This window comes from Hemicordylus capensis, chromosome 3, assembly GCF_027244095.1.
Source record: "Hemicordylus capensis ecotype Gifberg chromosome 3, rHemCap1.1.pri, whole genome shotgun sequence".
NCBI lineage: Eukaryota > Metazoa > Chordata > Lepidosauria > Squamata > Cordylidae > Hemicordylus > Hemicordylus capensis.
The window spans coordinates 113908539-113933489 of NC_069659.1; the positions used below are offsets into that span (position 1 = coordinate 113908539).

General features: G+C 40.7%; 1 protein-coding gene across 8 annotated transcripts in view; it reads left to right on the forward strand.

The window, feature by feature from the left end:
* MAP3K15 (mitogen-activated protein kinase kinase kinase 15) overlaps nucleotides 1-24951 on the forward strand; it is a 146986-nt gene that overhangs the window by 104155 nt on the left and 17880 nt on the right. For all 8 annotated transcript variants that reach the window (XM_053312981.1, XM_053312982.1, XM_053312979.1 and 5 more), the window contains 10 exons: nucleotides 2571-2666; nucleotides 3767-3854; nucleotides 9868-10001; nucleotides 11417-11544; nucleotides 13150-13280; nucleotides 13488-13593; nucleotides 16019-16176; nucleotides 20697-20880; nucleotides 21523-21700; nucleotides 22797-22971. In XM_053312981.1, the coding sequence (XP_053168956.1) occupies nucleotides 2571-2666; nucleotides 3767-3854; nucleotides 9868-10001; nucleotides 11417-11544; nucleotides 13150-13280; nucleotides 13488-13593; nucleotides 16019-16176; nucleotides 20697-20880; nucleotides 21523-21700; nucleotides 22797-22971 (1378 nt within the window). The remainder of the gene's footprint in view (nucleotides 1-2570; nucleotides 2667-3766; nucleotides 3855-9867; nucleotides 10002-11416; nucleotides 11545-13149; nucleotides 13281-13487; nucleotides 13594-16018; nucleotides 16177-20696; nucleotides 20881-21522; nucleotides 21701-22796; nucleotides 22972-24951) is intronic.

A 24951-nucleotide genomic window follows, 5' to 3' on the forward strand; every position in this document is an offset into this window, starting at 1 on the left:
GATATAAACATTTCCACTTAAACTTGTTTGGGGGAAATTTTGTGTGTGTGTGTGTGTCTATACACACACACACACACACCATTATTTTTAACTAGTTAACTTGCTCTTTCCTGCTTTGAGTAGTTGTCCTAGCTCCATCTAATCAATAATTCTTGAGAAACAACTAAAGATATACTTAAAACATCACTGTAGATGACTGACATCATGTGATTGCTATTATGCTACAGAGTAAGGCCTAGGCAAATGGAGGTCTTTTCTAAAGTATATTTATATGGGAACTTCCTATAGTTCTGCAGTTCAGTTATTATTGTATCCAAGGCACTGTCTGATCTAGTTTTTGCTGTTCAAAATCAGTTATTGTAGCCTGCCGATGGCGACAAGGCTTACCAGGCATGTGTCTAGTCTTTCGCCTTCTTGGCTTGTAATGTCTAGCAGGAAGCAATTGATATCTGGGTGTGGGAGATTTAGTATCTCCTTGTGAACGGGAGTAGGTCCAGCCAACTTGAAAGAGGTGGGCATACGGCCACTCCTAAAGAAGTCTTCCCTGAACCTGAACGATTGTAACAGCTATTGATCAGTTGCAAATATTTGCTTCCTGGGCAAGATCCTGGTTAAACACAGTTTAACTACAGTTTGCCCAGGATCACCCATGAAATCTGTGTTCTTACAACCAGCCCCTCAGGGCTCAACAATCCAGGCTAACTCTTTAATCAGGATCACTGGGATTGTGAGAACCCAGCCCTAGTAGCCACTTTGAGCTTTTGTAAGAGTGAAAAGAGAAATGTACGTTTTAATAATTTCCAGCATACCAGTTTCAAATTTCTCTTTTTCCCCTCCACAAACTATTTTATATTTTGAATATTACAAAATCTTCTTGATTTTGTAATGCCACTTCTTTAAACACAAGGTTATTGGGGAAGGGCCTTAGCTCAGGGGGTAGAGCATGTGTTTTGCATACAGAAGATCTAAAGTTCAATCGCAACATCTCTAGGTAGGGCTTGGGGCAGGATACCCTCTCTGAAACCCTAGAGATCCACCATTAGTCAGTGGGCAGTTCCAGGTTAAGTTATTTATGACTAAGCACCATTGAAATATATAAGGCATGACCAACTTAAGTCCCATTGATTTCAATGGCACTTCATTATGCAAACTTAAGAGTTATATTTATTTCAGTTGTCTGTCCAGTGTGGATAATACTGAGATACTGTAGATGGACTAATTGTCTAACTCATTGTTAGGCAGCTTCCTGTAATGCTCAAGTTCATACCATCATTCCTAAAAGATGTAGTTTTCAAAAAGTCAGCCTATCCACATGTATTGCTGTATAATGTGCTATATTTAGATCAACAAATTGGAAGATGGGCAGATATTGATTTTTCTTGTGTAGCCTTTGAATATTGTCATTGCTTGCTCTTGATAGTCTAGGGTAATATGGATTTATTTTACTCCTGCATATATAGCATTTGACAGACACTGTCTGCAAAATTTAGCCTTCATTGACTTATGTAAATTAGAGCTTTTATCTGTGTCATATATAGATATAGAGCTGTCTTGGGAGTTGGGGAAAACATACTCTTTTCCTGCTTATAATTCTAATTCATTAGATTTGCTTATATATACTGTTGTGGTCTATTTATGATACAATGATCCTGAAAATATTGTTGCTTTTGATTGGATAATGTTAGCAGCAAGCAACCTGAGGGTTGCAACATGCACAGTATATAACTTGAACAATGAAAGGCATAAACAGGTTGGTACAGAGCCAGGAAATCCCCCCTTCCCCCCCCCAAAAAGAAGAAAAAAAAAAGATCTGGATCACCATGGGGTTTCTTGGGAACTGAATGGAATCTTTATTACAGTCATTGACCAGATTAAAAAAAACTAACAGTTGATAAGTAGTAATCTCCAGCAATCATAATTTAGCCAGTACTTTCTTACAGAACACAGTTTAGAATATAACAATATATAGTACAACTGACACTCATGATTTTACCAATTGCTTCCTTACACAGCTTGCGAGTGTTCCTTGGAAGATCAAATATCTTAGCTTTCCCTCATATTCTATTAAGCAACCTGTGACTTCTGTTATGCAAGTTGTATACTGTCGTTTCTCAACATGTTTTCCCATTTTTTCTTATCTTTCTGGTTGTAACCTTACTGTGCAGGCTTTCCCCTATCCAGTCAGTAGGAGGCAGATTTTTAAAAAACCAAAAGTGATAGTAACTGATATCCAGACTAACACCTGCACTGCAAAACTTTTGGCACAATGGGGAAGGTGCAGTTTCCACCCATCTCCCCTTCCTTCTGCAGCTCACTATGCCTCCTATAGATATGTCCCTGAGGATTGTAGAACCCCCAAGGACATATTTTTGGGAGGTTCAGCGGGTCTGAATGTAAAGTACTACCATTGGTTATCTCTGTTTGAGCCTGTGCCTCAGGAGGAAAATTCAGAAGTTCTGTATGTGGAATTAGATTATGCTGATATCCTCCATTTGGCTCCTCAACATAATATTGTCCTTCTTTACCCATATTTGTACTCAATAACTTTGTTTTCAATTGACTGCTTGCAGCATATCAAAATTTGATGAACGATGTTGCTTTCTGTATGTCCATGATAACTCTGATGACTTTCAAATCTACTTTTCTACGGAGAGCCAATGTAGTAGGTGAGAGTAATTTATTTCACTTTGTTTATCCTAGCCATCAAAATAATGCATAAAACTGTTGAGGATATACCATAGATATTTATGTAATTTTACATAATAAACAAAAATATCACTTCTGGATTTATTTTTTTCATTCTGTATGGTTAATGCCATTGTACATATTACACTTCTCAGAACATAGGACCAGAGGAACCTGGAGCAGATTGAATGAGCATTCATTACATTGTTAGCTTTATATACAACTCTTACATGGGGTATAAATTGGTCTGTCATCCAAAGGACTAACTAGCTTAAGATCTACTTAGTTTTTAGCAATGTCGAAGTAGCATGTATTCCATTGAGAATACCTCACTGGTGATGTAATATTGAAATGGTTGACTAAAACAGAACTCCATCCATTCTATCTCAGATGTAAATAGTAAATGTTCCTTACAAGGGACTCTGAGCCAAGCTCTCATGCGTGGCATATGCACCATTCTACAAAACAGGTCTCTTGTCTGATAGCAAGGGAACAGATTACAGCAATCTTCCTCAATTTAACCCCTGCTTCTGACTTAACAAGTGAAATGTGGTGTGGCTTCCAGACGTTTAACCAGCCATTGTAGCAATGCATTTTAAAACATAGTGTAAAAGCTGACGTTAAGCTTTTAAAAAGATTTTGGAGATAACTTCCCAACAAAGTAAATATGTGCTTTATTAAACATTTAAAAATGAGTATTTAAGGATCTTCAAATCAGTTTTTTAAAGTGCAGTGTCTAGTGAAAATTACTATATAAGAAATGCACTTAGCAACAGCAGCAGCAATAACAAATATTTATATACCGCTTTTCAGTTGTTCAATTCAATTTAAATTGTTCAGTTGTTCAATTCAGTTTAAATTGTTGTAATCAGCCAAAAGAGTTTCAGGAGTTTTAGATTATTTTGAAATATGCATAGTCTATTATGCATTTCACTTTCTACCACAAAAGTAATAATATTATTGTTAAAAGTAACAATACTATTATCAATACATAATATTGATGCCATAGTGATTTTGGAGAGAGAATGGTCAGTTCTGCAGAAATCTTGTCTTTGACTGTGGGAATGGATTTTGTTTTCAGATTCTGTGGTTTGGTTAAAGAGATTTTAACTGATGCTGTAGGAAGTACTCTGGAACTGGAAGGAGAGATTGATGGTGACACATTAGAAGTAAGTAGTTTTGATTTGAGGAACAGGAGATTTTGTGTTTGTTTTCTGTATTTCTGTTCTTAAATGATGAATATATTTAAATAATAACATTAAGCCTTTTAAATATTTAGGAACTGCAACTTTTCTAAACATCGTTCAGTATGTTTGTGTCATGCTAAGCAAAGTGTAATGGTAATGGAAACTTACTTTTACAAAGGAAAAATTAATTCTCACTATATCTTTAAATGCATGAGATCTCAGTTAAACATCTATGGAACTAGGTATCTAGCTGTTGTTTGCTGCCTCAAAAATCTCTGTCAACTAAGTGCTGGATAGCAGGGATCTCTCTCTCTCTCTCTCTCTCTCTCTCTCTCTCTCTCTCTTGCCTTCTGTCTATGGCAGTCAGTTACACAGGGGCGTAGCAAGGCTGGAGTGGGCCCAGAGATGAGATTTTATAATGCCCCCCGCCTCAAAGTCCAGGGCCTCCGCACACCCCAGGCCCCCAAGGATTTAAGTCTGATATTTCAAAATAAGTATGCTGCCTGGAAATACATTTCACTGAATACACACACACACACACACACACTCTTCACAATATATAGTGATATACATTGAGTAGTATATATTTGTGCTACTTTTAATGCCTAGAACACACTAGAAACACTAATTAGTAAAATGGCCCCCTCGCTGCAGATTAGCAAAGGAGACTTTCAACCATGGAGTGTTAGCCTATGTATGTTTTCTCAGAATTCTGAACAAATTCAGTAAAGTTTGATTCCAGGATGTTTTTCACACAAGACTTTTAAAGCCCTTTAACACACATCTCCTCGGGAATGGAAGTGCTGCATTCACATGTTGGCCAGATGTACCCTGAAGTCCCTGCGAGTTATTGGGGAGCAGTTCACACACAAGAAAAATAAAATAAAATAAAAGCACAACACATGCTTCACAGTTCTCACTCAGACCTTCTGAGTTGCAAAACAACTTGAACATAAGTGCATTTATAATTGAATGAATGAATAAATAGAATAAATATAATATTGTTTGTTCCAGAAGTTTTTGTAATTTTCTGCCATGGAACAAGCCACTTATAGGACTTTTTAGATAGTTTGTTTTTAAAGCCAGCAAATTTTCCAATTTGTTTTAAATTAAATATTCAGAGACTTCTCAGTCTCCGCCCCACCTATCAAAGCCCTGTGGCAAGCAGATCCCTATATATCCGGGTGGGGAAGGTAACCACAAAGAGTTCACATTCTACCTGGCAAATGCTGGGCTGGGCTGGGCTGAGCTGGGCGGCAGACGGTCTGCTGCAGAGAACTGTGGGGGCCACTCTGGCTGCTGCCTCCCTCGCTTGCTTGCTTAGGGCCTGCAGGCCTACTCCAGCTTCAGGCTTCACTGAGGCCTACACGGAGGCCTCCCTGGAAGCCCCACCAATCAGCTGAGAGGCGGGGAGAAAAGGAGCTCCTAGCAATTTGCCTGCTGCTTAGATTGCCGGCCAGGAGAACAAGCAGGAGAGAGGGTGAATAGGGCAAGTGGCTGAGGGGCCTTGGGCCTGGGCAGGGGGCAATGGGGAGTCATGTGAGGTGTCTCTGGGGAGCCACTCCAGGCAGTGGGGCCCCCAGACCACTGTCTCCCCTTGCCTAATGGTAGTTCTGCCCATGCAGTTACACTATGGCAAATTGCCACTACCACAAATGGAAGAAGGCATGTGAGGGCAGCATATGCTTTTTGAGTTGACAATGTGCTTAAAAAGATGTCAGTGTGGCACAGAAGTGTGTATAGTGGCTGACATCCTGACTGCTGAAGTGTGCATGTGTATAGCACTTCTGAGCATGCAGTAGGACTGCTCCCGTGACTCTGTTAGTTCACTTATGCACCTGTTTTTGCACAACAGAGCCAGTGAGCACTCCCTGAGTGCTCTCCTGTGTCCCCAGAGCCCTCTGCAGCAGAAACACGTTGCTGATGGTCACATCTATGGTTTTTGCATTTGCTTTAGTGCAGTTGTGTATTTAAAATGAGAATGTTCTACCCATATATTCCAATAGAAAAGACTGAATCAGCCCTATGCCTTATAACAACTGACTAGATGTGAAAACTCAGTATAGTGCACTAACATTGCTAGATAGCAAGCTTTCTCAGCAAAGTGCCAAAATGAAAGTCATAAAGAGTAAGAGTGGGGTCATAGCTCAGGGATAGAAAAGGTTCTAAGTAGCATTTAGTGTAACTGCAACCTTTAAAAATAGTCATAGTTGGCAAAGATTAGAAGGCACAATATAGGAGAACCTTGTTAATCGCGGACTCAGCACTTGTGGTTTCGCATATCCGCGTTTAGGTAATTGACACCTGACCTCACTATATGCGGGGTGGGGAAACCAGGTGGGGGAAGGAGTAACCTCACATATCTGTGGTTCAGGGTTGGCCATTTTGAGATTGGGAGCCTCAAAACAGCTCATTTTGCCAAAAAAACAACTCCCCCCAAACCCTGAAAATGTGGTTTTGGGCCATTTTGCAGCTTCCTTTTTAATACGGGGGGGGGGTGGCACTGCTGGAGACTTGCAATGCATACAAAGCCACTTCACCCCACATTTCTAGAGACTTTAACCCCCATTTTTGGGACTTTTTACACCCACAAGATACCTAACCCCCTGATTTGCATTGCCCCAATGACTCTGAATCCGCGGTTGTGGTAGTAGTGGAGAATGGAACCCCCGCGCAAATGGAGCTTCTCTTGTACAATATTTTGGACTTCCCTGAACTGAATGAAATAAAGTTGCCATATCTGTATGTCTGTACTCTGGATGAAGATCCTGTAATTCGAACAGTGTTATTGAATTCCAAATATCATATCTCATGAACTTGACATCACTATGCATGTCTTTGCCAAGGTCATGTAAAAGATCATGTAAAAGATGCTGCTGCTTTGTTCAAAAGTGCAATGACACACAACTATGGTTATTTTATATATATATATATATATATATATATATATATATATATATATATATCCCCAACTGAGATTTGGTTGCTTAGAAAATAAAATAGAGCATAATAGTTGTCATCAGAATATCTAGCCTGGAGGACTGCCCATTGCACAGAAATATTTATCTTAGGATGTTTTCCACAATCCTAGATATATGTTAAAAATGTTATTAAGACTCACATTTACAAATTCACTTGTCTTTCTCAAGCTATCTCTGTGTGCTAAATACTGTTCTCTAACTGTGAAATATGGATGTGCTAAAAAAAACATTGTCAGGTCCTAGTTGGTTTAATAGTGCATATCACATAACAGCTCAGTATAATGAACTGTGAAGTGCTGAAGCATGAAAAATGAAACTGCTTGAAAGGTGAACTTATTTAGTGGGCAGGTCATATTGGGGAATACAGAAACTTCCCTGACATTCTCTGTATGGTGACAGAAAGATTGGCAGTGACTTTCAAAATGAACAAGGGAAGAATTTCAAGAGCATACTGATAGAAAATTTGCACAGACAACTGAGAGATGCTTGTACTAGCCTGGTTTCCAGTACTACTGCAGAGAGATAAACTTGTCTGACAAAACAAGGGACAGGACTAAGAGAAATGGAACTGTACATCCTATGCTATGACACACCTATTTGCTTAATTATTTTCAAATGTCTGCTCATTAATATATTTACAAAATGGCTGACATTTTCATTTAGAAGTGAATTGAGAGACCTTTTTAATCAAACTTGTAATAAGGTAGAGACCAAACGTACTACTTATAATGATATCCCACCTTTCTTCCACTGTGTTCAAAGCAGCAAAGATGGGGTTCCGAGGAAGTCTCTCATCCAGGTGCTGACTAGACCCATATAGGAACATAGGAAACTGCCTTATACTGAGGCAGATCATTGGTCCATTTAGCGTTGTATCATCTACACTAACTCTCCAAGGTTTCAGACAGGAGTCTTTCCAGCACTACCTGGAGATGCCAGGACTGAACCTGGGACCTTCTGCCTACAAAGCATGACATGTGGGGAGGTTTACAGTTTAAATATCCAACCCTGCACGCCAGTAGAGGAATGGCATGAGAGTGGATTCTTTAACTGTGAGCCTCCTGGAGCAGCCTGCAATTTAGTTAGTGGGGTAGAAAACCCACAAATAACCAAAACTACCCATGTCATAACATACATTCATATACTCAGAGGTGACCTGTGAATGGGTAAAACTGCGGAAAATAAACTCACAATATTCAAGAGGCTCCTGTATCTATTTATTTTCCATGTTTTCCCTACAGCCCCGAGGTGGTTAACAGAATAAATTAAAACAGGGTGTGTTTTATGGGCATATAGTTCAATGGAAGACCATCTGCTTTGCACGCAGCAGGTCCCTAGCATCTCCAGGGAAATAGCTGGGCAATATCTGTCTGAAATCTCTGGGGCTGCAGCCAGACAGTGTTGACAATACTGAGTAGAAAAAAGGCGACTGAGGGGAGACATGATAGAGGTCTATAAAATTTTGCATGGTGGGGAAAGAGAATTTTTTCTTTCTCTCTCACAGCACCAGAACATCCCATCCCATGAAATTGATTGCCAGGACATTCAGGACTGACAAAAGGAAGGACTTTTTCACGTAGCACATAATTAATGGAAGGAATTCTCTGCCGCAGAATGTGATGATGGCCACTAGCTTGGATGGCTTTAAAAGGGACCTAGACAAATTCATGGAAGACAAGTCTATCAGTGGTTACTGGTCATGTTGACCATAGGTTACATCCAGGCTCAGAGGCAAGATGCTGCTTAATACTAGTTGCGGGGCACAACAGCAGGAGTGTGGGCATGCCTTAACCTCCTGCCTGTGGGCTTCTCCGAGGCATCTGGTAGACCACTGTGGGAAACAGGATGCTGGAATGGATGGGTCTTGGGCCTGATTCACAGGGCTGTTCTTATGTTCTTCATGCCCTGACTTCTATAAAGTAGCTTCCTATATTTGTAAAGGCTAAATGTAGGCTTACAATAAAGTTACACCAACACTTAAACAAATAATAGACAATAAAACCATCGGAACAGCATCCTTTTTTATCACTGGATAGCATCCAGGATTACCATCAGCAGTCATGGAATTGATTTCCCCCACTCCCTCTTAGTTTCTGCAGTTCCTGAGCTTACCCTCCCCCAACCATTGTTTCTAGTGGTTGAGGGACCCTCGACCTTCTGGAATGACTTTTGAGGAGACTGAGGGAGGGGTAGGGAAAATTGATTCTGTGAGCACTACTTGTGTGGTTATTACCCTTTGTTTTTTGTTTTGTCTTTGCCTTTTTTATTGGGAATATCAAAATAGGGACCTTCTCAAAAGTGAATTAATTTGCATAGGTTGTATCAGTAGGCTTAAAAAGCAGAGATCTGTCTGTTGAGAAATGAGACTTAAATTGCTTTATCTATGCCTTGGAATGTGCTATCATTCTATATCAAAAAATTTCTAGTCAAATCTAGAGTCTTCCTGCTTTTTTGATCCTTCTTTCTTCCCACTGCTATTATTTATATACTACTTTTCAACAAAACAAGTTCTCAGAGTGGGTTACATAGAAAAAGAATGAGAATCTTCCTACATGTGACATTTTACACCCACTTGCCACAGATTTTCTTTTACTGTAGTTGTAGATTCTTCATTATTTATTCAGACAAAAATCCCTGTTGACTCAATGTCCAAGGCAACATTTATGCCATACGTTCTTATTATGGACAACTGCTCACATAGTGTAAAAATGAGTGAGTGTGTGTGTGTGTGTGTGTGTGTGTGTGGTCAGTGACCCTAGCTGTTGATTATAATATAGCTTTTATGTCATACAAATTTATTTTGTGCAGGTTCATCACATACCATAGTTAGTTTCAGATATTATAAAAGATGTGTGCGCTTTGATTTCTAGAAAATCTGCTGGTCTTCCAAGGCAATAAATTGCTAATAGCATTTGTTTAAAAATATCAGTTTGATGCTTTAACTATATGTTCCTCCTTTTGTATCTGAAAAATGACTATTTGTGCATTCTGTTATGATCCTCTTTCATTTTCAGTACGAGTACGATTATGATGAGAATGGAGACAGAGTGGTTTTAGGCAAAGGAACCTATGGGATAGTTTATGCTGGGAGAGATCTTAGCAATCAGGTCCGAATAGCCATCAAAGAAATACCAGAGAGGGACAGTCGGTGAGTCTTGATACTGTATTATCTTCCAGTACATTTGGTGGGTGGGAATTCTTCTTGATCTTGAGTTATTCTCACTCTCTCACACAGGTATGACACTCAGTGCACTCCACTTACACTGTAAATTGCTTAACATAAAAATACAGAATCATGTTTCTCTCCTTTTGCTCTGAGCGACAGCCAAGCAGAAGATTTGTTTTTTAGTTTAAGGGAAAGCATGTTAAATAATTTTTGTCTAAAATATACCATCCCTCTTTTGGCAATGGATATGTGGAAATACCTCAGGGATGCCTATGGGCATGCACATTGGTTGCAAACTCCCCAAAATACTTCCTATACTTTCTTAAATGTGATGGTGGTATGTTGTTGTTGACGATGCTGATGCTGTTAATAGCATATTTATATACTGTTTTTCAATTTTAAAAAGGTTTTAAAAACAGTTACATAGCGAAAGGTATGAAAAATGGTTCCCTGTTCCAGAGGAACTCACAATCCAAAGACATGCAAATGAGACACCAGCAGCAGCCACTAAAGGAAAGATATGCTGGGCAGAATTGGGAGAGTTGTTCTCTTTGTGTTAAGTACAGGCACTCCCTGAGTTACAAACACCTACGCTTACAAATAGAGCTCCATTACATTAAGAAAGTCTCCAATTTACAAAGGTCAACCTGCACTTACAAAAAGTTGTCATTCTTGGGAACTATATGTGTTCCAAGTTATGAACATCCGACTAACAAACAAACTTTTGGAACACAACCTTTTTGTAAGTTGGGGACTTCATGTATAAAAGAGTCACCTCTTTGCTCATTTAGTAGGGTTCTGAAGGACAAAGGCTGATTGTTAGATGCAAATAGGCAATTCTTAATTCAGGTGGCAAGAAGACTAAGGCCAGTCCTGAGTGCTCCACTTATTTTAAGCTATTGGGAGGGAAGAGGGAATCTCTCCCTCTCATTTCTCATCCATGGGTTTCCTCTGTTTTCCAGTGGGTGTGTGGAGGAAAGAAGCAACTGTGGTGGCCCCAATGCACTTGCTACTGCTGCTTATCCTGTTGCAGTTCTCTGCCTCCCAGCATTAGTTTATCACTTCCTCTCACTGCATGCATCCTGTTGTTTGCTGAGACACTAGCCTGATCCAGTCATTGCACTAGTGTACAGAAGTCTGTATACTCATACATATGTTTGTGAGAATGACTGTACCTCTGTTCATTTTAAAAGTGAAACTGGATATAGGCCCTTCAGATGCATGGTACAGATAGGAAGTGTACTTCTGTACCTACGTTCAACATAATATGTGAATGACTGTGCCTGTGTATGGATCTGGACCTGTGTACACTTTACACTTAGTCATTTTAGACTAGCAGGTTTTCTTGTAATTCACTTATAAGCTTCAACTATTTTTGGCTTATATCTTCATGATAGATACTCTCAGCCACTGCATGAAGAAATTGCCCTCCACAAATATCTAAAGCACCGAAATATTGTCCAGTACCTTGGTTCTATTTCTGAAGATGGATATATTAAAATCTTCATGGAACAGGTACCAGGAGGTTTGTATTGTTTTAATTTCCCCTTATTTTGCACCTTCCTATAAATTGGAGTAGGAGCTAGCTTTTCTCTGTACACAATTTTGCTGCATAAGAATAATAGGTTTGGTGTATAGTTTTATGTTGCATGTAAATTATCTGTGTAATATTACTGATTCACCTCTCAAACATCTATAACATATTCCAGGCCTGCTCAACTTAGGCCCCCCAGCTGTTTTTGGACAGCAACTCCCATAATTCCCAGCCACAATGGCCAATAGCCAGGGATGATAGGAGTTGTAGGCCAACATCTGCAGGAGGGCCAAAGCTGAGCAGCCCTGATACACAGCCTGAAAAGGGTAAGACAGTATGTATGCATATCTTTTGCTGGATCAGGAAATGTGCATCCACGTTGTGAGGTATTTAGTCACATGTAAATATTGCTTTCACAAACTGCTCAAATTTGCTAGATTTGTTCCATGCTCAAACACAATACTGATTGACCTAGTATTACATTCCAGAGAGAACTTTCTGAATCTGGTTTTCTGAATCTGAATCTGAATTTGACAATTCCTCCCCACACTCTTTGTATTTTTATTATTTTTTTTTTATTGTTGTTGTTCCTAAATTCACTGGCTGACATCATGACTAATGCAGCATGGGCGCTCCTAACATCAGTGCCCAGTCCTGAAGTGTGGGTGCTCAATACTTTCAGAGTTCACCTGTTTTCCAGAAGCACTCTCTTACAATGGAAACATGATGTTTGAGCCTCAGCAATGCATTTTTGCTGCAACAAAGCATGTTGGACTTCACATTTCAGTACTAACACAGTGGCTAGTGCAGCATGGGTGCTAATGTTAGGAGCACATGGGTGCTAATGTTAGGAGCTTGACCATAGATGACAGATGGCGAGATGCAGGGGCAGACCTTTCATGAGGCAATGTAAGGTGGTTGCCTCGAGTGGTGCATTTTGGGAGCTGCCAGCAGAGTGGCAAGATGCCCCACACTATACCACCTGCATCCTGCCATCCACTGTGGTCAAAGCAACTGAGTCATTTTTGGAAGGGCAGTATATAAATCTAAATAAATAAATAAATCTTTCTGCCAAGCATGATCCTGAGACTAATATTAGCTTAGAAGTCTCCCTGGAGTGCAAAGCTTGATTAGTCCTTGAGTCTCAACTCAAGCTGAGCCCATATTAAAATGTACTTTTCAAGGGGTAGATTAGCAATTAAATCTTCCTTGTGATTTTGAACTGAACTCTGTTCTGGTTGCCTACACTTCCAGGGTTGGAATAAATATGTTTACAGATGTTTGTTTTGTTTTGGAAACATCAAGAAACAAACAAACAAAAAAGTTGAAATAATGTGTTGTAGAGCCTTAGACCCAAGGAAAAGCCCATATAAACTCCCTGCACATAACCTCTCACTAGAGTGTTAGAGCTAACCCATCTACACATGGAATGCTGACAGACTTGAGATTTGTCTCTTCATCTGTATCCACAGCATAAGCTTCTGTGTCTGCATGCCATGTATAATTTTTGCCCAGCATGTGTAAAATAGTGAGGATTTAGTTATAACAGGCTTGGACAAAATAATGTTGTATTCTTTCATTTTTGCCTCAATCCAGGAAGTCTTTCTGCACTGCTAAGATCAAAATGGGGACCAATGAAAGAACCCACAATTAAGTTTTACACCAAGCAGATCCTAGAAGGCCTGAAGTATCTTCATGAGAATCAAATTGTACACAGAGACATAAAAGTGAGCATGTGTATACTTTGATTTACTATATATAGCAGAAATGCAATGCTTCATTACTTGCAGTTGTATTTTGTGAGGATTAACCGGAGGCTTAATCAGTTTCTCCCAAGAATTGCTAATAAATATAAAGACACAGAATTCAGGGGAATTTTGGCAGAGCTTCTGGTGGATGTTGTGTACCAGTTTCTTACTGTTTATTTCCTTTAGGGAGATAATGTTTTAGTGAACACATACAGTGGTGTAGTAAAAATTTCTGATTTTGGAACTTCCAAACGCCTTGCAGGAGTCAATCCTTGTACAGAGACATTTACAGGTAAGAACAAAGCCAGAACATTTTTGTTTGCTTCTCTGGTTAGTGCTCATAGTTGGGATTTGGGTTTTTGTTTCCATTTCTTTGTAGACTGGTATAATTGTTGGGATTAGGGAGGTTCCTTCTGTAAGGATGGCTAGATTACACCAGAGCTACACATTCATTGGCCATTGCATGCTTGGGATGCCTAGCTGCAACTTTGCGCAGTTGACATTTGATAACATGCTTTTAGTTTACCAGTGTCTATGTAATTGTTAGTGCTGTACATTGCACCAGGACAATAATCAGAATCTATGTGATGCAAGCCCAGTTGGACAAATTTTCATTAGATACAATCTGAAGAAAAAGTTGTCTGATAAAAAGATACAATTTGATACAATATAATATTGTATTTAACTGTACAGTATTGGTGGGGTTGAGAGACTAACTGAATCTCAGCAGTGGACTTCCTTCCTTCCTTCCTTCCTTCCTTCCTTCCAAATTTTATTGGAAGTTTGCTGCCTATTGGGCAGCTGCTGCAGCTGTTTTAATTATGCTGCCTTTTTTTTGCCAGCCAGTGGCCCACAATGCTCTGGGAAAAGAAGCAACCCTGCATCCCTGTAGTATTACTGGAGGCTGGCGCAATAGCTGCATTTTCTTGTAATTCTCCACGGGAAGGACACAATGGGGCAGAACCATAATTGGGTGGACATGTTCTAAGAACATAATTTATGGCCTTGTGCACCGATGCTTTATAAGTGAGGTCTCTCCACACATCAGAATCATACCCTACAGAATGACTGAGTAGCCCAGAAAAACTTCATAGAAAGTGCAACTATCTTTGGAAGCAGATACTCTGAGTTAAGCTCCATCCGTAAAGATAAAACCTGAATAATTCCACTTGCTATATAAACAGAACCTTGCTGTCTCAGTACTGAATTCAGGCTAAATCCTGCCCTCAAATGAACGCATCCTAAACCTCAGCATGCAAAAGCTCTGTAAAAGCCGCCTGCAGAAAAGCTCCAGGTTACATTGTGGACAACCAGGCTGGAATTAAAGGGCTGGGACCTCAATAAAGACTGGGACAAATCCCTAGTAGTATAACAAGAGCTGGGAAAGGGAATACTTGCCACACCTGGAATCTTGATTAATCAAAATGGCTTGCAACTGACCCAATTGAAAGTCCACATTGCTTTTCTCGATTGCTAATTAGTGAGGCAGATCTTGTCACAGTACAATTGTGCAAATTTAGTTTAATAAAATAATCATCAAAACAAAAAGCAAAACAACAACAGCTGTTCTCTCACAATTCTGGGAGATGGAAGCATGCACATACAGGAAACTCACAAAGATTAGTACTGGTACAATTAAATGCACAAGACTGCTAGTCTGAGCGCACCCAGCACCAAGTGAACTGCATGCCTCACCAAATTACATATGAAGTCATATGACTGATTTCTCTGCACAGTAACAGAAAATACAATAGTTAAACATCATAAAACCTTATGTGGCTTCTGAAGAAAGTACAAAGTGCAAGTGTCTTCCTAGCCGAATAAAAAGTTGCAGTAAGTGTCTGATTTGTTGTATTCGTCATGTAAGACTTGTCATGTTATCCGTAGTACAGTCTGCAAGTGATGCCGATTTCCAGAGACAAGTGGCTGTTTGGGACTCCAGATGAGCAGCAGTTCTGCTTGCTTTGATCTTCTTGCATATTTGAAGTCATATTTGCAACTCTTGTTGCATCTCCTACTTTAAATTATTAGTCTTGCAGCTTGTTCCTAACTATTTTACTCAGAAAATAAACCCCACTTATTGTTAAGATTGTTCAAGATTGCAGCCCTAATTCCATATGAAGTAAGGGAAGTGGTATGCAGGATCAATGTTCTTGCAGTAGAACTGGTTTTTATCTTTGTGGTAAAAAAATAATTTGCTGCAGTACCTTAGGATACAATGCTGTTGGGCTATACTCATGCTGCTGTATCTTTTGTACAGTACCTTTTAAAAACAAACAAACCAGGAAACTTATTGTTAAGTGCAACTATGTGCACAGCTAATTATTAATTGGCCATGCTTCTAAAGCTGTCGCTAGATCTTTTCTCAGTGGACTACCCAGTAAATTGGCATCTTCATAGCCCAATTTTATCCAATCTATGACAAATGCAGTCAAACCCCACATATGCAAAAGCAATGGAAAATGTAGTCAATGGTAACCTTTTCAACCTAGTTTCATGGGTTAAATGAATTTTCATCTCTTTGAAATCTATTGCAGTCATGCAGAAAAATTGTGATGAAATGCAGTATAGCAGCTGAGAGTTGTTTGGGGATGGCACTTATCCATCTGTTAAATCAGTTTGCATGAGAAATGCCTGATTGCTAAACACCTAAGGAAGAGCATGGTATGTTCAGTAATGTAAATGTGACGTGTACCTATTCTTTTTCATGACTTTAGGCACTTTGCAGTATATGGCTCCAGAGATTATTGATAAGGGGCCTCGAGGATATGGTGCACCAGCTGATATTTGGTCGCTGGGCTGCACGATCATTGAAATGGCAACAGGGAAGCCTCCATTTCATGAACTGGGGGAACCACAAGCTGCTATGTTCAAAGTAAGTGCTGTTCACCAAAGAGTTTGTGCTCTAATGCTCATTGCCGTAATTCTGATATCACCTCTTCTGGAGTAGTTTACTTCATTCCCATGAGTCTGCTCAGTTGCTTGGAGGAGTCAGCCTTAGGGTAGCTCCACAGCTTTTGGCAAACAAGTTTGCTATACATACAGAGGTGCACCTAGTTAAGCATCATCCCGCTAAACACACACACATGATGACACATGGAGTATTTTTAACATGTGGATTCTTGAGGGCACAAACAGCAACTGAAGTCACAAGAATGTAAGAATATAAAACATATATTTATGCAAATATGCATTAGCAGAAACATTTCAACACACAACTTAACATATTCTCATCCCACATTTTTCTTTCCCCACTCCCCACTCCGTCTCTGAAGCAGAGGTCATGCTCAGCTGCCCAACACAGTGCAGGCCGGTGGCGCAGCAACCAGTAGGGATGTGCATGAACCGGTTCAGCAGTCTTTTTGCGGACTGCCAAACCAGTTTGAAAGTCTACAGTTTGGCGTGATGTGGTTTACATGTGATGTGGTTTAAGGATCAGGGAGGGTGCTTTTACCTCCAGCACCGCTGGATTTCCCCTGCTGGTACTGTCTTTAAAATCACTGGTGCAGGGTGGCAGTGTACCTCCTTGCTGCCCCAGTCAGCATCAAACTGGAAGTGCCTGACTGCGTGTGTGCACGTATGCACATTGGGCACTTCCAGTTTCACACTAACCAGGTCAGCAAGGAGGTACACTGCCACCCAGCGCCAGCTATTTTAAAGACAGCACCAGCAGGAGAAACGCAGCGGAAGGGGGAAGCACCCTCCCCGAATTTTAGATAGCACCGGCAGGAGAAACGCAACGGAAGGGGGAAGCACCCTCCCCGATTCTTAAGTACAAAGTTCTTTATTTGCGACCCAAGGTCAGCACAACATAACATAAACAAAACATCTCATAACATAGAAAGATACAATTGGAAAAAAGAAATATGTAAATATATAGATAAATATCCATGAATAAATAATCAGTAAGATTTTAAAATTAATCAAAGACAAGCTCGCTGCCGTAACAATACTGCAAAAGAACAGAATTTGGCCACCTTAAAGGTGACATATAAAGTTCTATCCGCAAGAAGATAGGAAACATAAAAATCTCCTGAGCAACCTGGGAAGGGTGCCAGAAGAGGAGTTAATAAGGAACATCTTAAATCTCTATATAATGGACAGCGCAACAAAACATGTTGGATGGATTCAACTTCCCCTATACCACATGGACATAATCTATCCTCCCTAGGATTCCCCAGAAACCTCCCCGAGAGCACCGCTGAAGGTAACATATCATGTCTTGCTCTGAAAAAGGCCCTCTGGTAACACGTCATGCTCAAGGCATTCAAATAAGCAGCAGGGCCCCAACTAGAACTGCTCAAACCCAGCCTCCTTTTAGTACAATCAGAGATTCAGGAGAATTCTTGTTGGATTTCAAAGTCCAAGAGTCTTTGTTTCAGGATCTGCCTAGCCTGGTCGTGACTTAACAGGCCCAGGTAGTCCATAGACAGACCCAAGAACTCAATTTTGTCCTGAATAGCCACAAAATTGTGTCCGATTCTTAAAGGTAACCCCTCCCATGCCAAACTGGCCGTCTGCCAGTTTGTGTACATCCATAGCGACCAGATCACTTGGGATAGACTAAAGAGGATTTGGAGGCCCCCAGGGGTTGTGGAGGCCCTGGACTCCAGCCCAGCAGTCCAGAGGTAAGAGTGCCTCTGTATACATATACTGATGTTTCCTGAATCTTTGAAATGGCACCTGTTAAATTGAGTTATTGTGCCAAGTTAGAAGTGGTTAATACATCAATATGCTGTCTTGTGATTCAGATACTTGTTTCTGTTGTTGTTTTGTTTCAGCCAGCATTGAGCTTTACTGTATGTTTGAAGCTAATTTGCTATTGTAAATGTGTAATAGTGCCACACTGCCTCAGTTCTGCTCTAAATGCTTGATTATCTTAGCATGCACCAGACAAATCTTTAACTCTTTAGCTGCTATTGTACCCTATGACCAGCTTTAGTGCTGGGCCCATCCTGCTTGCTCTCCAAAGCCTATTCTATGCAGCTGTTTTAAATTTGGGAAACATAATTTTGCAAACTCAGTAGAATGTATCAAATATTTAATTTCCAAAATATTTATTTGTTTGAGAACTGTGAAGTGCTAACCAAGGCTGATGCAACCAGACAAGGGAGGTCAAGGCTTTAATAAGTGACTCTGAACTACTTAGTTTATAATTAAAGCTTATAAACTAGGCTTATATGAGTGTTATTTGACATATTTCAGTCACAGTAAAATACAGATTTGCCAAACAAGAAAATCAGAACTAAAGTAAAAACACAATATAGGCCTAAAGAAGGGTAGGATCTCACCGCAATTTTGTAAAGTGAACCTCCAGAAACTGCATCTAGTGCAAAATGCGGCAGCTAGGGTTTTTATCTGGGGCTGTCTGATGGGAGCACATCACACCCATTTTGAAAGAGCTACCAGTTTGTTTCTGGGTCCAATTCAAGGTGCTGTTTTTGACCTTTAAAGCCCTTAACGGTTTGGGCCCTGGATACCTGAGGGACCGCCTGCTCCCAAGGGTTGCTGCCTGCTTGACGAGGTCATGTGAGGGGGCTCTGCTCCAGGTGCCAGCAATGAGGGAGGCTCGGTTGTCGTGCATGCGGGACAGGGCCTTTTCTGTTGCTGCCCCCAGCCTCTGGAATGCTCTCCCGGTGGCCATTCACTCCTTGGTCTCCATCACAGCTTTTAGAAAGAGTGTATTATTTATTTTATTTATCAAATTTGTATGCCGCCCCAAACTTTCGTCTCTGGGCGTCTCTGTAAAATCTTGGCTTTTTGCCCAGACATTTATTTGATTCTCTGCTGCTGCTCTTTGTACTCCGTATTGCTTTTATGCTTTTGTTTTTAATTTTTAATCAGATTTGTTTAATATTTTTCACTTAATATTTTAATTGTGTCTTTTTTACCATCTTGTTTTTAAATTTTGCTGTAAACTGCCTTGGGATTGTTTTAATGAAAGGCGGTATATAAATTTAACAATCAATCAATAAATCAATCAATAAAGGCAATCCATCTTGCTGTGCTTAGCTGCCTAGTTACAACCTTACTGACTCATTTTTACCACTGCATTAAGACCAAGGCAAGTTTTTGTCACAAATAGAACTCCATAGTGTGTATAATAGTCATGACTACCCAGATGCTTGAGACTCTTGAGGAGTTTCCCAAGGGGTATGACGGTGGCCTACAGAACCCATTTTCTTAGAGGTAGACTATTGTCTTATTGGTGGAACTGCACTAGCTCTGCTATTTATTAGGAGTCCCTCCCCTCAAAACATTTATTTGTTGTTCATCTGCTTGTGGGGTTAGAGGCATGTGGAAGAGCTGGGGAAGGGGAAACAATTTGTATTTCCTGACTTTGATATCTGGTTTTGTCCTTATACTCTGTTTTTATGCTGGCATCTGCATGGCTCAGTCACTGTTAATGCTGAAAGGTACAGTAGATGATAATAATAAATAGAGTGGTGTGTGGAGTGAGTAAGGTGAGCCTGAAGAAACAATGTTCACTAATTTGAAATCGGATGTGTGAGAACCAGTCCAAAGAGAGTGTCCATTGATGTGAAATGTATGTTGCATTTGCGTTGTAAAGAAAAATGTGACCATTTAGCACTTGCAAGGCCAGGCTTAAGAACATAAGAACAGTCCTGCTGGATCAGGCCCAAGGCCCATCCAGTCCAGCATGCTGTTTCACACAGTACCCCACCAGATTCCCCTGCTAGAAGTACCTCACCAGATCCATTCTGCTAAAAAACTTTGAGGAGAGAAGTTCTGGATAACCCTGGGGAAATGCTGTTTACATTAGATGAGAACCTTATATTGGATGGACATATGGTGGGAGAAGACTTGTGGACTCCCCCTCCCCCGCAATCTTGGATTGGTACTATGGCAGCAGGCAGGGGTTAAATCCCCTCTGCCCTTCTTCTGTAGTCTAGATCACCCCCTCTCTGCCTAATAGGGAAATCTCTATTTAAATCATTAACTCACTATGTGACCTCACAGGTGACTGTGTCTAGCAGCTTCCCCTCTACGCTATGTAATATAATGAGCACCTAGAAAAGTCTCGTGTGAATAAAAAAATAACAGCAATAGCTGACATCCAGACTAAATTAGTCACAAGTAGTTGAAATAATTGAGACAAGTTGGTCATGACTGACTTGTCCCATTAAGTTAATAAGATTATACATTTAATCTTCTTTAAGATTGAACACATTTAAGTAATTTAGTCTAGCTGGTGTACCATGCCAAAGTGTGTGTGCATGTGCGTGTACACACACACACTTTCTAATTTTAAGAGAAAGTATAGCAACAAAACTGTTCTGTGTCTTAAATTGTGTGGTGATATGTTGTGATGTCAAAAAAATGCCATTCAGCATTTCTTGTTCAAATGATGTGGACTGTCCTCATTTCTTACAGGTTGGAATGTTTAAAATCCACCCTGAAATTCCTGAGTCACTTTCTGCTGAAACAAGAGCTTTTATTTTGCTCTGTTTTGAACCTGATCCAAATAAACGTGTCACAGCATCTGACTTACTTAAAGACCCATTCTTGAAACAAGTGAACAAGGGCAAAAAAAACAGAATTGCATTCAAGCCTTCGGGTAAGGAATTATCAACCAAAATATCTACAAAGTAACTGAGGGTTATGAAAAGAGAAATTTTAATAATTATTCATTTCTGTTATTCAGGACTTTGGACATGCCAAGAAAGCTGGAGACTGAAAAAGTACCTTTTATGGTGCATATTTGGCCTAATTTTCATGTAACACATTCACAAACTGGCTGAAACCAGTGTCTTGGGATTTTTTTTTCTTTAGTAAAAGATGATGATGATCTTGGCCAAGGTCCTTCAAAGTTACTGATATTTTCACTGGCAAAATCTTTTTGGAGAAACCTCAAAGGGACCTATTTTCATTGTCTTAGCTTAGATCAAGCACCCTTAGTGTAGTCCATTCTTAGCTCAGCTCTGCTATGTTTGAACTGGACCAAAGTCTCTTCTAGCCCACTTCTTAGTTGTTTTGCACTAGCAAGGTCAAAACCGCTGCTGATGTTATTCTGGAACTTTTCATATTAATTGGCATGTTTTATTTATGCTGTATGAAAAACACACAGCCTTCTCATATTGAGTAGTTTAACTTAATTTGCTATTAATATTTATTCAATTTTCATTATAGTTGAGTTGTTTCATTTGCTTAAAGGATGGGTGGGTTTCCTTGCTAATTCCCTTTTCCTCTTGTGCTACAGATTATAATCGCAGTACATCTCTTCCTCTGCCAGTCCAAGGGGAGCAGGCTGGGAGCAGCAGCAGTGAATATGGCTCAGTCTCGCCAGACTCTGATGTGCAACATGACATATTCTTTGAAAAGGCAAAGCGGTCTGTGTCGGAGGTTCAAGCCAAGCATCCCGTTTCCAATTTACTGAGGTAAGCCCTGGCCTATGCAGAAGTGCCTATTAGTTTTACTGGGAAAGCTTATTGTGCTTCTAGCTAATGGATCAACGCAGTTCTTAATCTGAATTCTAATGATAAAAGCATTTGTTAGAACTGAATGTCAATTTAAAATGAGTTTTGTCGCAGTCTCTGCAAGCAAGAGCCTTTGTAACCATCTAGATGGAATAATCAAAGCCCTTACCCCAAAAGCACAGGAAGCTGTTCCAAATGACTGTCATAACATTGGAAGGGAACCAGTCCAACCCCCTGCTCAGTTCAGGAAACTGCTACATAAGCATTCCTGACAGATGGCTGTCCAGCCTCTCTTTGAAAACTTTTAGCTAAGGAGTGCCCATCACTGCACAAGACAGGCTAGTCCACTGTCAAACAGCTCTTACGGTTAGGAAATTCCTCCCTCCTGGTCCTAGCTTCAATGGGCTTCCCTGTAGTTTCAATCCATTGGTTCTGTTCTTGCCCTTAGGAGCAACAGAGAACAAGTCTGCTCCTTCTGTGTGACAGCCCTTCAAACATTTGAAGACAGCTATCATATCTCCCCTTAGTCTTCTCTTCTCCAGGCTGTCCATACTGAGCTCCTTCAACCATTTTTCATCGGACGGTTCCCAAACCCCTCACCATTTTTTGTCCTCTTCTGAGCTTGTTCCAATTCATCAATGTTCTTGGACACAGTATTCCAAGTGAGTTTTGACCAGCACAGAATGGAGATGAATGATGACTTCTTGGGTTCTGGACTCCCTGCTTCTGTTGATAATCTAAGACTATATTAGTTTCTATGATCATTCTGTCTTGTTCCTGGAGATGTTAAGTATGCGGTTGGCCTAGGGTCTGCCACACAGAGGACTGCATTTTTGGCTAATGAACAACTGTAGGGTGTACATTCATTTGGTAGGTTGATTCATTGCTACATTCAACTATAGGGTGTACATTCATTCTGTTTCATTCATTTGGAGTGATCAGCCCAATTAATTTTAATTAGTTAATAAATTTTAATTGAGTGATTTATATCCTTGTAGATGGCAGCTTGCTCATTTATACTTCCTAGTGAATAATGCTGATGTCATTTCTGGCCTAGTATTCCTGATGAGAGCTCAGTTTCGGATGAACGGAGTTCTTCCCCTTCTCTTGAGGAAAAAGATTCTGGTCTTTTCTTGCTGCGAAAGGACAGTGAACGCCGTGCAATTCTCTATAAAATCCTCAAGGAGGAGCAGAACCAAGTTGCTTCCAACTTACAAGAATGTGTGGCACAGGTAATGCCACTTTGAGGTGGATTGTGTGTGGGTTTGTTTGTTTTTAAAGAAGCAGCATTGTTAAAAATTGGTATTTTTAATTAAAAAATTAAAGCATATAAGTATGTAACTTGGGAAGGAAAGCAATAAGCTAAAGATTGCTGTGGTTCATGACCCTTTCCCCCTAGTTTTGGTTATGGATACCCTGGAGATGTGCTTTCACTACATTTCTTGCCTAAATATACCCCAGATAAAATCTGGGAGGGAGGGATGGCAATTTTAAACCACATATCTGATGTTTGAAGTTCCCTTGAGCTTTTCTTTTTCTTTCACACAAAGTGACTTTGTATATTCTAAATCGGGGAGGAGGCCTGATATTGGAATATCAGCTGCATTTCTCTGCTGGGTTGTATTAGGATTATGGGGAGGAAGTTCAGGATCAGAGAGACGTTCTAAAAAATCATGGGACGAGAGTACAGCAGCACCCTTGCACACTCTTCTTCAGTCCTTCTTTACACTCCCAAATGCACACATTTTGCCTCAAGATTTCCAGGGAGACACAAAAAATGAAACTGCATATTGGTGAAGGACTGGGAGCATGTATGGCCATTCAGAGTGAAGGAAGAGTTATGTCAAGTTTGGTGCAGAATGAAAATAATAACTATTTGAATCTTAGGGAGATGTGTAATTCTAGCGGTGAACCGAAACTTGAGGCGCACTGCTAAAAATGAGAGGTCAAAATCAGTTTTAACTATTGCTCTATTTTTTTAAAGCTTGCCATAAGGAAGGTGTTTGTAGATATTTATAGAAGGAAACAGTACTCATGGTGTTAGCCCACTCCCAGCACTAAAAAAATGTCTGGTAACATCTGTAGTGTGTTGTTTCTACTCTGAACACTGCTAGTGTTCTGCCAGTCACAGGGCAAGAAGCAGGAAGACGTCAATATCAAATGCAAATGAATTTTAAACCGTTATGGCAGAACACAGGATATGAGAGAGAAGTCATCCCTGTGTGTAACTACAACAAACAATAAATTGCTTTCCTTCTAGTCTTCTGTGACTTGCTAGCCGCAAGCTGTGGACAACAAGCATTTTCATAATGGTTTTTGCTCACGTTGTCCTTGTATATCAATCTGGAGTGAGTGTGTGTGTGTGTGTGTGTGTGTGTGTGAGAGAGAGAGAGAGAGAGAGAGAGAGAGAGAGAGCATTCTCTTTAACTGTAGCCTAGCTTTTTTCCTTTGTTGTTAAATGTTTCCATTATATAATATGCAAAACGTAGATTCAGTGTGCTCTAATTCCTGTAGCACAAGATGCTATAGTTCGGGTCTCAGAGCTCATCTGTACATTGCATGGGAATGTGTGCAAGAAGACTTCAATAGCTCAGTACTTCACTACACAGCAGGGTCAGGAGAAAGCAGTTTCAGCTGGATAAGGAGTGGGGGACTTGATTCTTCCATGTACCACTTTTCACCTGAAACTCCCCTTCCAAGTATTCCCCCCGCCCTTGTCAAATTATGTACATCTATTATATATATTCTCCTGGGTGTGCCTTGGAATGATTGGCTGGGCGGTGGAGGCGCCTGATTGGTTGGGGTGCACCCAGGAGAACTGGCCTGCTGGGCGGCTGTGGAGGCAAGGTGGTGGCGGGCCCAGCCGTGGTGATGGTGGGCCGGGCCAGGCCGCAGCGGCGGTTGCGGTGGGCCCAGCTGCGGAGGCGAGGTGCGGTGGCAGGCCTGGCACTCGGCCCGCCGAAGACTGGGGCAGGTGGGGGTGGAGAGGTAGCTGGCCGCAAAGAGCACACACATGCTCTGTGTGGGGGGTCGGGACTGGCACTGGGAGGCAAGTGGCAACCATGGAGGAAAGCGACAGGCCAGGGAGCCAGTACTCGGCAGCAGTGGGCCTGGCCGTGGCGACGAGGTGGCGCCCACCCCGCCCACGGAGGCACCCATTGAGACAAGGCGCCCGTGGGACGCCGGGGTGGAAGGGAACCGGGTGGCAGGAC